General features: G+C 51.5%; 1 protein-coding gene and 1 pseudogene across 1 annotated transcript; both read left to right on the top strand.

The window, feature by feature from the left end:
- Positions 1-411: 411 nt before the first annotated feature.
- Positions 412-985, top strand: LOC125131360 (60S ribosomal protein L17-like; annotated as a pseudogene).
- A 2,073-nt stretch (positions 986-3,058) lies between these two features.
- FKBP4 (FKBP prolyl isomerase 4) lies at positions 3,059-11,275 on the top strand. Its single transcript, XM_047787835.1, has 10 exons — positions 3,059-3,272; positions 5,358-5,502; positions 5,947-6,089; positions 6,886-7,006; positions 7,282-7,438; positions 8,056-8,146; positions 8,229-8,312; positions 8,538-8,723; positions 9,225-9,464; positions 10,529-11,275. Exons 1-10 carry the CDS (start codon positions 3,168-3,170, stop codon positions 10,625-10,627), a joined length of 1,371 nt encoding a protein of 456 aa, XP_047643791.1. The 5' UTR covers positions 3,059-3,167; the 3' UTR covers positions 10,628-11,275.
- Positions 11,276-13,530: the final 2,255 nt, after the last annotated feature.

The following is a 13,530-nucleotide window of genomic DNA, read 5'->3' as shown; positions in this document are numbered from 1 at the left end:
AACATTGTAAATCAAGAATACTTCAAGAAAAATACTTAAACAAACAAGGGGTTTAAAAACAAGAGGTCTTCATTGTCTGAGGAATGGGCCTGGCTTTAGGGAGATGGACCAGGTAGTTCCCAAAGACTCATGTTGGCAACAGTAAAACTTCTAACCACAGCATGAATCATCCAAGAGAAGTTGGATGAGGGGGGGCAGGGGGAGGCATGCTCTCTTCCTCTAAGCAAAAGGGACTATTTCAGAAGGATTCTGCGTGACTGAATGAAACCACTGAAAATAATTATGTTATTAAACATCTTTAACAGGAACATTAAATAGGTTGGGAAAGGGGTGAGGAGGAGGAGGGGAAGAATGAAAACTCAGTGCACTTTCTACAATTTTAAATCTTACAACCGCTTTTCCGGGAAGCAGCCTGAAGTGACCTCTAAAAATGGTTCGCTATTCACTTGACCCAGAAAACCCCACAAAATCATGCAAATCAAGAGGTTCAACTGTTCATGTTCACTTTAAGAACACTTGTAAAACTGCCCAAGCCATTAAGGGTATGCATATTTGAAAAGCCACCGAGCATCTGAAAGATGTCACTCTACAGAGGCAATGTGTGCCATTCTGTCGTTACAGTGGAGGAGTTGGTAGGTGTGCCCAGGCCAAACAGTGGGGCTGGACACAGGGTCAGTGGCCCAAAAAGAGTGCTGACTTTTTATTGCATGTGCTTAAAAATGCAGAGAGTAATGCTGAACTTAAGGGCTTAGATGTAGATTCTCTGGTCATTGAGCACACCCAGGTGAACAAAGCCCCCAAGATGCGACGCAGGACTTAGAGAGCGCATGGTCAGCTCAACCCTCACATGAGTTCTCCCTGCCACATTGAGATGATCCTTACTGAAAAAGAGCAGATTGTTCCTAAGCCAGGAGACGAGCTTGCGCAGAAGAAACAGATATCCCAGGGGAAACTGCAGAAGCAAAAACTTATGGCCCAGGAATAAATTTCACAAAAATAAATGCAATTAAAAAAAAATTTACAACCAAGAGCATATCATGTGAATACCCAGAAAAAATTCTGGAAACAATAAGGTCCTGCTCTGGGATCCAGAGCCTCTACTATCCCTCCCTCTCCCAGCCCCTCATCTCTCATGGACTGAACGGACACAGAACTTCCTCCTTGCAATCCTTTCCCTCTGGTCGTTCCCCTTCCGCACAAATACTTTCTCCTCTTTCACAGACCTCTGTATCCTTACCACTTTGTCCTCATTTCACCATATCACTTACCACATTAGAATAAGGACCATTATTTATTAACCACCCGATTGAAGGTGGGCCTGGTCTACAGGCCTGACATACATTCCCTTCCTTTAAACCATCACTACTACCCTCGACAGATGGTACCAACCCCATAACCTGCCTCGAATCAGTATCCCAGTGACCCAGCTCTTTGCTTACTCCAGAACAGTTGCTCTTTCTCTCATCATTTGTTTATGCAAAAGCAGCACATCTTCAGTGCCTGACTAACACGTGCTGACAAACGAGAACACATAAACCTATACTTTTTGCTTCCAATAAATAGGTGAAGAAGAGCATTATTCTAAACGGAACTTTTTCTATCCCAACTTGTTCTGCCACTGCCCCATGGCCCTAGCACCCCAAAAACGAGCACACGCTGAGAACAAGCTCCACACAGGTGCATAAGCCAACAGCAACATACCTGCCAAGGCGACAAGCCAGCACCTTAACCCCCATTCCTGTCTCTCAAAAGTTTTGCAGGGCCTTGGCATTAACTTCTCCCGCTAAAGACAAAGGAGAAAACAGATTTAACCTCTAGAGGAGCCACCCCCACCACCCTACGTCCTCAGACGGTGTGCCCAGTCACCCAATGAGAAATGTCCCGGTCCTAGCTAAATACATTTGCTGCACATTGCTGAAGAAGACGGTTTTACTTCTTCGGAATTCCCTTCCAGTCAAATTCCAACAGAGAGGATTACAACGAATTACCTAGTAGGTTACGGCCTTGAAATTTCATCTCCAATTGCCCTTTTAATTACCTACCTAAACATGATAGTTTGGGTAGCACAGCACAGGCCAACACAGGTCGAGGGCTCCAAGAAAAAGGTTTTTATTATTATCATTGCTGTTATTGGAACACAAATTCATGCAGCCATGTGCGTGACACCACAGACCGGCACTAGGCTCAACTGGGGTCAAGTGCTAAAGCAAAAATCAAGGCCCTCCCTACAGGGATCTTTTCGTCCAAAGGCTATTGTTTAGGTAACTAGGCGCTGCGGTGGGTTGGCCTACCGTCACCGATGTTCTGCTCGCCACAAGAAATCCATAAACACTTGGGAATCCTTTATTAAGAAACTATCTCTTCCCATGGGCCTTCAGTAAAATAGAATGTCTTTTTCCGTAAGTTGAAACCGTTTTTCAGTATTAACCGAAATAACAGTTTTATTGTTGTCGGGAAAAGTCCCTTTAATACGGTCCCATTTGAGCCCTTAGCTCAGAGGCTCCTTTCTTGCAAACGGGCAGCTCAGGGCCTTTTACAGAGCCCCAGGCGGCAAGCCTCCCCCGCTCCGGGGAAACCCGGGCTGCCTCCCCCAGGCCCTACGCATCGCAGCAAAGCTCTCCACCCGCTTTGCGTTAAGTACGCGCTGCGAGCGAGGCGGGAGGCCCGCCGGCCGCCCGCGTCTCCGGCCGGGGAGACGCACGCGCGGCGCCCACGTCCGGCTGCGCGGCGTCGGATGCTGCGGGGGATCGAGAAGGATCTGGAAGAATCCGGTTAGGCCGCGGGACGGGCGGGGGAGGTTGAAAGGAAGCGCAGCCGGGGCGGGGCGGGGGGTGTCCCCGGAGTCTGAGGGTCCTAGGACCCGGAGGGCAGGCGCCTGGCGAGAGGAACGAAGCAGAGACAACCTTTCGGAGGAGCACCTAGATCTCCGGAGCCCGAACCGGCTCGGCCGCCGCCGTCTCTAGAAAGTTCTCCCCCCACGTCCCCAGCGGCCGCCCGGCTCCTCCCAGCCCCTCCCTCCGCGGCGGTGGGACCAATCGCTCCCCCGGCCGCCCACGACCCACCTCCTTCGCCCGCCTGCCTGCGCCCGCGCCGGAGAAGAGGTGCGCGAGCCTCGGCCGCCCGCACAGCGCACACTGTCCGGCGCCCGCTCCCCGAGAAACGGCGCGATGACCGCCGAGGAGACTAAGACCGCCGAGAATGGGGCGCAGTCGGCGCCGCTGCCCCTCGAGGGGGTGGACATCAGCCCCAAGCAGGATGAAGGCGTGCTTAAGGTAAAGGGCGGGGGACGCCCCGGGGCTGCGAGGGACGCCGGAGGAGGGGGGTCTATCGCCGCAGCGCCCCAGCGTCCACCCGGGGTTCGGGGCGCGGACGGCCGCTTCTGCAGCTTCCCGCCGGCCGTTGAGTAGGTCATGCAGCCACGGCCCGGCGCATCGCCTCCCCGGCTGGGCCGCCTGTTCGGAGCGGGAATGTGGCCACACGCTCGGAAGGATAGGTCTGCGCTGAGCGTCCCCCGTCCTCCAGTCTCCAGGTCCCCAGGCCCGGGGAAAGGCGAGAAGCGCAGCGCCTGCTCCCGCTGCGGCGTGCGCTGGGAGGGGCGCAACGGGAGGGCGGGCGCGCGAGCTGCAGGGGGCCCGGCAGCGTGCACCGCCCCTTTCTGCGACCCCGCGACCCCGCAGCCAGCTCCTCCCTTGCGGTTGCAGCCGGGGAGCCCCCGGAACGCCAGCGTCTCGGTGGTGCGGAGCCCGCCAACTCCGGCAGTTGAACATTAGCCGGGACGCGAAGTGGGTCCCAGGAGTTATTTCCTGGCCCGCGGGCCTTTGTGCGACTTAGCGCGCGGGCCTGGTGCCCTCCACCCTCCCGTCACCCGCTTCCTAAAGGCTGGGACCCGGCTAGGTCACCCGCTCGGCCATGCTGTCCCCCCCCCCACCCCGGTGCATGCCGGGACCTGTAGTTTCCCCCCCTCCGCGTTCCGCTTCTCCCCCGCCCCGGCCTCCTGAGCGCGGGGTGCAGAGCTGGGAGGAGGTGCCTAGCTTGGGAACCGGCTACCAAGGAGCCAGGGGAGGGGTCTGGGACCCAGGCAGCAGGGCGTCTTGACCCAGGTCAGGACAACCGGCCATGGTTCAGAGCAGGTTCTGCGCTGTCCAGAATGGCGAAATCCTAGCCCAGATTCATGCCCTGTACTCACTCAGTGTCTCTCCTCCTCCTTGCTTCCTGCTGCTCAGCTCCACGTGTATGAGTGACCTAGGCTAGCTGCAGACTTTGGGAGCTCTTAGCTGGGCCAGAAATGCACCTGGCTGCTTTCCCAGTGGGCACGTGGCTTCCAGGGAGGCTCATTTCCCCTTTTATTCTTCAGTCCTTCCCCTCTAGGTTTCTATTCTTAAGTCCCACGTCCATTCCATCGTGGAAACTTTCCCTTAGAGGGTAACCATACACCTACCAGGTAGCTCACAGAGTCACACTTTATAAATACTAAAGAGAAACAGAGAGTCTTGTAAGTTGCTGGGACATACCCTGGTTCTGAAACCAAGAACTGTAGTAGCCTACCAGTCGGGAATGCTCAAGTCCTAAGTCAAAGTTTAGGGCCTGGTGAAGAACCCCATGCTCACCTGTAACCTGGTATTTTCTTTGCCCTCTTTTGGGCAGCTGCTATTCTTTGGTTTGGTTTTTTGTTGTTGTTTTACTTTTTTTTAGGGCTGCACCCGTGGCATATGGAAGTTCCTGGGCTAGGGTCTAATAGGAGCTACAGCTGCTGGCCTACACTACAGCCAGAGCAATGCAAGATCCGAGCTGCGACCTATACCACAGCTCACAGCAACGTCGGATCCTTAACCCACTGAGCGAGGCCAGGGATCAAACCCACAACCTCATGGTTCCTAGTCAGATTCGTTTCTGCTGCGCCCCGACAGGAACTCCCAGGACAGCTGCTATTCCTTTCAATACTCATGTTCCTCTTCTCTCTGAACCAGACCTTGATGTGATGACTGGCATTTAGGAAGAATGAGGAGACTTTTCCCTTTGCTGTTAATAGTTTATTCAGTCTTTTACCAGTGTTGTCCTGTAACAACTCTGATAGGGACTCTCATCACTGTAATGTCTAAGTTCACGTGACTTGCGTGAGATCATACGGCAAAAACTTGAACTCAGGTGTTTTGTCTCCAGTTTTTCGAACCAAGTCATGCTGCAGTGTGAGACAGAGAGGTCATTTGGTTCTAGCCAAGCTCCACAGCAGTCATTTGATGACTGGTTCATTAAGTTACTTAGAAGGAGGCAGAAGAGCCTGTTTACATTCCGACAGTGGCAGTTGTGGTACCTCTTTTCTTCCATCCCCAGGTGCTCACTTTCTCCCCTTCCACCAGGTCATCAAGCGAGAGGGCACAGGCACAGAGATGCCCATGATCGGGGACCGAGTCTCTGTCCACTACACAGGCTGGCTACTAGATGGCACCAAGTTTGACTCCAGCCTGGACCGCAAGGACAAATTCTCCTTCGACTTGGGGAAAGGTAGGTATGGTTAGAGGGCTGGTAGGCCAGGGGCGTGTAAGCTGACAGGCAGAAACCATATTCTCAGAAGCTTGAGAAAGAATGGTTTATTATAATCTATTCATTTTTTTTCTCCCCGATACTGCTTTTTTTTTTCCTTCACTATCCTGAAACTAGATTGATTTTTATCTCTCATTTCTCTTGGTCACCTTTGAATGCCTTCCTTTTTAGGAGTGGACTGCCTTGTTTCTTGAACCCTTTTGTTTCAGAGTTGATTTTTTTCTTTTTTTGCAAGCGGTCTCAGACCTGACAGCATTATTGTAACCAGGTTTTCTACCTTCCTGGTCCCATTTCTAAACAGTGTCCAGCTTCCCCTAGGGCATGGTACAGCAAGTCTCTCAGGCCACTGTTTGAACCCAATCAGATCCCTGCCAAGGAGGACCTGTTTGTTTTCTGTCTCTACAGGAGAGGTCATCAAGGCTTGGGATATTGCTGTAGCAACCATGAAAGTGGGGGAAGTGTGCCACATCACCTGCAAACCAGAATATGCCTACGGTTCAGCCGGCAGTCCTCCCAAGATCCCTCCCAATGCCACGCTTGTGTTTGAGGTGAGTGTCTAGCCACAAAAAGCAAGGCAAAGAGCCAGTCTTATCTCAGTCTGGGGCCTGGCTGCCCTCCAGCCCTTCCTGCCATTTAGAAACAGTGTAGCCAAGGCTGAGGGCCTGCCTTTAGGGGAAGGAGAGGAACAGAGAGGGCAGCTGGCTCTGCCGTGCACATAACCTGCCGCTGCCAGAAAGTGGTCAGCGATGGAGGTTTCTGGTGGGAAGAGGTAGCCATGAACCCCTCTTCAGATTTGAAGCAGCAGGGTGAGGGCTTAGGGCATGTTTATCTCCAGAGCAGCGCCCAGTGGAGATGGGCTGTAACTGAAAGGAGTCAGGAGGTCATAATCTACATGCAGGAAGACTAACAGGAGAGAGTATTGGTGCTCCAGAGATAGGAGGGGAGAAAATGCTTCCCCATGGGCAGAGAGGCAGAACCAGAAAGCCTCTGCTGAGGAGGTGGCACTTGAGTGTTCACGCTTGAAAATGTTGAGCCCTCACCAGTGGCTACTTGGAGGACACTCAGAATACCACTGATGGCTATGAGATTGAGCCTCTCAAGTAGCTGAATTAGGATTGCCTACAACATGTGCTTGTTGAGTGGAGCAGGTAATGGTCTCCTGAGGGTAAATGAAATCTGTGTGACTGCCCATCTCTACCAAAGTTGAGGCCAGGGCAGCTCCCAAGAACTTAGCAAAACTGCCACTTCGTCTGCTTGTGGTGTGGCTGCCCCTGTGGTCAGACCTGGTCTGGCATTTACTAGGGACTCTTCTGAAGAGGAGTTGTGTCACCTTACATCTTGTAGGTAGAGTTGTTCGAGTTCAAGGGAGAGGACCTGACAGAAGAGGAAGACGGTGGGATCATCAGGAGAATACAGACCCGGGGGGAAGGCTATGCCAGGCCCAACGATGGTGCCATTGTGGAGGGTAAGGCAGTTCGATCTGGGGTTCACATTCTCATACTTAGATCCTGTGTGGCTTTGGGCAAGTTCATACCGTTTCCTAGTCTTTTTTTTTTTTCTTTTTAATCTGCAAAGTGAGGGATTGAATTATATCCTCTAATGTTCCTTCATATGTAAGAACACAAAAAGGGCCTGTGGGGGCAGAAAGTGATAAGGAGATAGAGGGAGGCTGGTGGCATCCTTCTCAGCCTGCTACCTGCTCATTTATGCCCCTGGTCCACTGCCTCTCTTTCATGCTAGTTGCCCTGGAAGGGTACTACAAGGACCAGATCTTTGACCGGCGGGAGATCCGCTTTGAAGTCGGCGAAGGGGAGAATATGGACCTGCCTTGTGGGCTGGAGAAAGCCATTCAGCGCATGGAAAAAGGAGAGCATTCCATTGTGTACCTCAAACCCAGGTGAGGGACACTTTGGCCCAGGTGTAAGCACTCTGCCGAGTAGGTGGGCACAACAGGGTCAGAGATCTGCTCGTCCCAGGTAGTTGTGTAACTGGCCATTTGTAACCCCACACGCATTCACTGTGCCTCTGGGTACTCACACGTACACACCATCATGATCTCTGAATTTTAGGAGTGTGGCTACAGTCGTCCACATCTCCTTGAATCAGCACCTAATTTTTTCACTCTTGGCTGCTACAGATTCCCTTCTCTAGCAACATCAAGATTGTCATCTCCTGTTAATTCCTTTAGTCATTAATATTTGTTGAAACACACCTACTGTGTGCCATGACACAGTGCTGAAAATTCCTAAGTGTTCAGAGACATTGTTCCCACCTTCTAGTGACTCACTGTTGAGTGAGATACCATTTGAATTAGTAATCATGCCATTTTGTAATGTAAGTTTTTAGAAGGATGTTTAAGATGGCTAAGTAAGAGATTAGTTAATTGTGTGAAGAGGTCAGGGAAGCTTTTGCCAAGGAGGAAACTTCTGAACCAAGACTGATGGGGTGGGGAGGTACTTTCCATTATGGGGCAGGTTAAGTGCTGAGCTGACCCAGTGTGATCTTGGCCCACAGCTATGCGTTCGGCAGTGCTGGGAAGGAAAAGTTCCACATCCCACCTAATGCTGAGTTGAAGTATGAAGTACACCTCAAGAGTTTTGAGAAGGTGAGTTTTTTAGGGGTCTTCCCTATGCTGGAGGTGACTCTCTGGTAGCTGACAACTTCGCTTCTCCCTTGGGGCATGGCAGGCCAAGGAGTCGTGGGAGATGAGCTCAGAGGAGAAGCTGGAGCAGAGCACCATTGTGAAGGAGCGGGGCACTGTATACTTCAAGGTGAGCCAACAATGGGGTCCTGAGGCCACTCCCAGGGAGGGTGCCCTGGACCCTTATGTCGGAGCTGGTTTGCTGCCGGGGAGTAGACAGCTTTCGCAAGTGTATCTGAGCTAGCTGGTCAAGGCTGCAGGTGTGGGGAAGGCAGGACTCACTGATGTCCACGGGGTACAGTAGCTTGGGGCCACCGAACCTGTGCTGGGTGCCTGAGTCTCCCTGCCATTCCAGGAAGGCAAGTACAAGCAAGCTCTGGTGCAGTACAAGAAGATTGTGTCCTGGCTAGAATATGAGTCGAGTTTCTCTAACGAGGACGCACAGAAGGCACAGGCCCTTCGGCTGGCCTCCCACCTAAACCTGGCCATGTGTTATCTGAAACTACAGTCCTTCTCGGCTGCCATTGAAAACTGTAACAAGGTGAGGCCCTGTTAGAGAGGGCAGGGGGCAGTGTTCACAGGCGGGGTTGGGTGAGCTGCCAGTGGGTCTGAACGTGCCCGTGGTGACTAGGGTAGGGTTAGCAGGATGCAGCTGTGGTCAAGGGCCCAGAGGCAAGGGTGTGAGAAGCCTTAGTGGCAGGAGGCCATGGCACGGGGTAGAAGGAAGTGCTAGATGGAACCACCACCTCATTGTTCTCTCCTAGTTGTCTCCCTACTACGTACCTGCTTCATTCTAAAGAGAATGGAATGCCACAGGTTCTTTGCTTTCATCTCAAGACCTGTCTTCCCTCTCTGCTTCTTGGACTAACTGAGGTGCCCTCTTAGACCTTGGTCCTTCCACGTAATGCCCAAGACTCACTCTGGGGTGGAGCCCCCATTTCCGTTCAGCCTCATCCTGCCAAGGGCTGTCTTTGGAACCTAGTCTTGGCCAGAGAAGCTGCAGGATCTGAGGTCTTGCTGCTGCTTCCTCCCTGTGTCTTAGGCCCTGGAGCTGGACAGCAACAACGAGAAGGGCCTTTTCCGCCGGGGAGAGGCCCACCTGGCAGTGAATGACTTTGACTTGGCTCGAGCTGACTTCCAGAAGGTCCTGCAGCTCTATCCCAGCAACAAAGCCGCCAAGGCCCAGTTGGCGCTCTGCCAGCAGCGGATCCGTAAGCAGCTTGCACGGGAGAAGAAGCTCTATGCCAACATGTTTGAGAGGCTGGCAGAGGAGGAGAGCAAGGTGCGGATGGGGGCAGGGACCAGTTAGAATGGGCAGGAAACGAGGTGTCACTTCTACCCTGTGCCAGTCCTGGAAGCCAAAGCTGCTCTTGTCCAGAGCCAGGAGCGTGTGTCCCCCCGCCCCATTCAAGCCCTGGGGATCAGGAACTGGCTGGTCTCTGAGTGGGCTTCCCAACTTACATTCTCCTTGCCTGTTTAAAACACAAGTTTAAACACGTCATATGTTAACATAGTTTAATGCAAACTGCCCAGAGAGGATGTGGTGAAAAGGCTTCCTCCTGCACCTAGCAGTAGCTGATCCCCCATTGTGCTGTGCTGCCCCTCGACCCTCAAAACAGGCCGTGTGCTCTAGCTGCTGTTCCTTGTGTCCGACTCTGTTCACATCATGCTTGGGAGCTTGTTTCACATCAACGTGTAAAAAGAACTTCACTGTTCTTTGTTGGCTTAGGTAGTCCACTGTGTGGATGTAGTGAATCTGCTCCTGATTTCCCGGTCTTTCGGTCTAAACCCATGTTGAGAGAAACATGCTATAAACCACATTTATCATTTTAAATTTCTAGTAGCTATGTTTTTGGTTTTATGTCTTTTTAGGGCCACACTTGAAGCATAGGGAAGTTCCCAGGTTAGGGTTCAAATCGGAGCTACAACCACGCAGGATCTGAGCTGTGTCTGCAACCTACACCACAGCTTACAGCAACACCAGATCTGTAACCCACTGGGCAAGGCCAGGGATTAAACCTGCATCCTCATGGATACTGGTCGGGTTTGTTTACCACTGGGCCACAGCAGGAACTCCTCTAGTAGCTGTGTTTTTAAAAAGTCAGGTAGGTGAAATTTATCTAGAAAGGGAATTGCTGTGTGTGTGTAATTCTACTGGAAGTTAACTTTTTTTACTTTTTTTTTACTTGGGGATAAGACTGGACATGGTGTCAGTGTGTTAGTGAGTACAGGTGTGCTCCCAGATCACTTGGGTGTGAGCAGGCAAGAACAGAAATATCACCTTTCTTATCAGGGGCCTGGGCCAAATGAGAACTGGGATTCACCCCTTCCTCCTCTTCCTCGCAGGCCAAGGTGTCAGGAGACCAGCAGGCAGACACAGAGATGAAGGAGGAGCAGAAAAATGATGTGGCAGGGCGCCAGCCTCAGGTGGAGGCGGAAGCATAGCCTCTCCCCAGCCCTGCTCCTGCAGCTGCCTGCCTCCCCTGCTCCCTACCCTACTCCACCCTGTTAGTTTTGTAAAAACTGAAGAATTTTGAGTGAATTAGACCTTTATTTTTCTATCTGGTTGGATGGTGGCTTTGGGGGAAGGGGGGGAGGAGCAGGCTGGGGGATTGAGGTGGGGGGGTGGTCTTTTCAGGTGGTGTCACCCCCTCTTCCCTTCCCCCTTTATACGCACACTCATCAGAATGTTAATTTATTTTGCTTCCTCTGTTTGTTATGTCCATTTTTGAAATGGTAGAAGGGGCAAGTGGTAGGGATGTAAGGTCTGATGTGAAAGCAGGGTGGAGAGGGAGACCCTTGGGCAGCCCCCTTCCTCACCCTTTCCTTTTCCCACGTGGGTGCTAGGGGCATGGGGAAAACCACTGCTCTGCCCGTTACCTCTCTGCTCCCCTCCTCACCCCAGGCGGTGTGGCTGATGTGTCCCCTGGTGTCACGGTGACCACCCTGTGTACCCTCTCCAGCATCTCCCCTCCTTTCAGTTCCCCTTCTCAGCGGGGTCATGTCCCCACCCCCTCAGCCTCTTCTCTGCACGTTGCTGAAGGTCCAGGCTCGCCTCAAGTTCTGTGCTTGAGCAATAAAGTGGAAACAAAACCTGGGTGTCACAGGTAGCCCTTTGTTTGGCCTTGGAGGGTGGGTGTGGATGGCTACACTGGGACAGGATTATAGTAGTTGCCCACCTCATCCCCAGTTCTGCTCAGAACGCACCAGCAATGGTTGAGCAGGGCCTCCTGGGTTCCCCACATTCCGTACCCCCAGCAGCCGAGCGGGTTTCAGTAGCTCTGGTTTTCTTCCATGACGCTTAGGAAAACATCTAAGCTACTGGGACCATGAGTTTGTTTTCAGATTAGATTTGTCTTATTTTTGCAAGAAACTGATTCAGTAGAAAGTTCTAGCTTTCTTGGCTTCCTAACAATGTGAAACTCCTGGTGTCACCAACACCTGTGAGCTACTACACAAAAGAGGGAAGAACAGCCACCAAGCCTGGGAACACCAGGCAGCCACTCAGGTCCATTCTCCACCTTTCTTCTTGGCCTAATGGGGTAAAGCTTATGCTTTTTTCAAACAAGGTTCTGACCTTGGGCTTCAGCATTCTGAGCCCTGGGAGAAGCCAAGGGGCATAGGTGCTGCTGGGCCTGGTCCAGATGTTCTCACTGCAGGCCAGAGCATGCATCTGCCCTCCCTCTTACCGCGGGCTGCCTGGCCCTCTCTGTGGGTGGAGCCTGTGCAGCTCCTTTCAGAAGAAAATTTGTTCTTTTACTGTGGAAGATTAATTTCTGTCTGGAAGTTTTTCACCAAGTCCTACAGCATGGCTGATGCTAGAGCCAGATTCAAAATTTGAGTGTTCTTTTCTCCTGGCGTCACTGATTGTTCTCCTGCTGGGTTCACATCGCAGTCCTGTGCTTAGGACTGTGCCTGGGTCTTTGGTATTTCAGGATTATTAGACTTGCCCCTAAAGCTAATGATAACAGCTAACCCTCACTACACACTTTCGATGCAAGCCTAGCACTAAAGCAAAAGCCTCTGCAAATTAACTTCTGTCCTTATGACCAACCTACAAAGAAGGTATTGCCACATGTTACAAAGGAGGAAACCAAGGATCAGGAGTTAAATGGAAAGACAGTGCCTGGAATGTGAGGTGACCTGAACAAAGCCAAACTGCCATGAGGCTCACATGACCTTGGGCAAGTTGAACTTCTTTCCTCATTTGCAAAAACAGGGAGATGGACAAAAAACACTCCTGAGGTTCCCTCCAGCTCTCAATGCTTGTGTAGGACTCCAAGATATAAAACATTAAAACAAAAACCCTCAAAACTGTAACTGCACTTCTGTAGAACCCTGGAACTGGACAAGCCTTGGTTTATGTAACATAACTGTCCTCTGAGGATGTTTCAGTAAAAATAGCCAGAAGTCTTTAAAGTTAAAAATAAATCTGCCATCTGGCCCTTCTTTCCTCTGGGTCAGGATACCTTCCCCACCATCACTTAAATTCACACAGAACGTGTTGATTAAGAGAACTGAAAGGAAACCAGCACTGCCCCGTTAGTGCAGACCTGCAAGTGGTCTCTGGGAGATTCTAAATGGTGTTTCTCTTGTCTGAGTGCTGGCCCAAACATCCAGTTCTATAGGTTTTCTCTCCTAAGTATTTCCAGTCTGCATTCTAGCAGCCTCTTCCCCCCATCACCATGTAACCCCCAGCCTGTCCACCTGTCCTGGCAAGGCTGCTCTCCTGCGTTCCCATGTGCACCTGCTCTGCACTTCACAGAGTCTGGGAGTAAAAGGGTGAACTATGCATCTTGTTTCAGTTGGAGAAATAACACGTGAAAGACATTTTAGACAAGACGAGTAATAAGTAATGCCTTTTTAGGAAACCACTGCTTGAAAATCGAGACTTAAACAGTGGAACTTCTGCTGCCTTATTCCTTCTGTTTTATTTTTTTTAATTATTTTTTTATTTTTTTTCTTGTCTTTTTTTGCTGTTTCTTGGGCCGCTCCCGCGGCATATGGAGGTTCCCGGGCTAGGGGTTGAATCGGAGCTGTAGCCACCGGCCTACGCCAGAGCCACAGCAATGCGGGATCCGAGCCGCGTCTGCAACCTACACCACAGCTCACGTCAACGCCGGATTGTTAACCCACTGAGCAAGGCCAGGGACCGAACCACAACCTCATGATTCCTAGTCGGATTTGTTAACCACTGTGCCACGACGGGAACTCCATTCCTTCTGTTTTAAAGACCAAGCTTCCCTTTCCCCAGGTAGCACGCCTCAAAGCCGTGTAACTCTTAGGTTGAAATGACAATGTCCTAAGGCCAGTGCTGAAAAATGGCAATGTATCAGAAGACATTCTAA

The sequence above is a fragment of the Phacochoerus africanus genome, chromosome 7 (genome assembly GCF_016906955.1).
Source record: "Phacochoerus africanus isolate WHEZ1 chromosome 7, ROS_Pafr_v1, whole genome shotgun sequence".
Lineage (NCBI taxonomy): Eukaryota > Metazoa > Chordata > Mammalia > Artiodactyla > Suidae > Phacochoerus > Phacochoerus africanus.
This window is presented reverse-complemented; position numbering and strand designations above follow the sequence as displayed.

Bases quoted from the DNA above. Each gene is read 5' to 3' on its own strand.
- FKBP4 (XM_047787835.1), top strand. From the start codon at position 3,168: ATGACCGCCGAGGAGACTAAGACCGCCGAGAATGGGGCGCAGTCGGCG. The intron at 3,273-5,357 runs GTAAAGGGCGGG...CCCTTCCACCAG, and splicing joins AGGATGAAGGCGTGCTTAAG to GTCATCAAGCGAGAGGGCAC. The intron at 6,090-6,885 runs GTGAGTGTCTAG...TACATCTTGTAG, and splicing joins ATGCCACGCTTGTGTTTGAG to GTAGAGTTGTTCGAGTTCAA.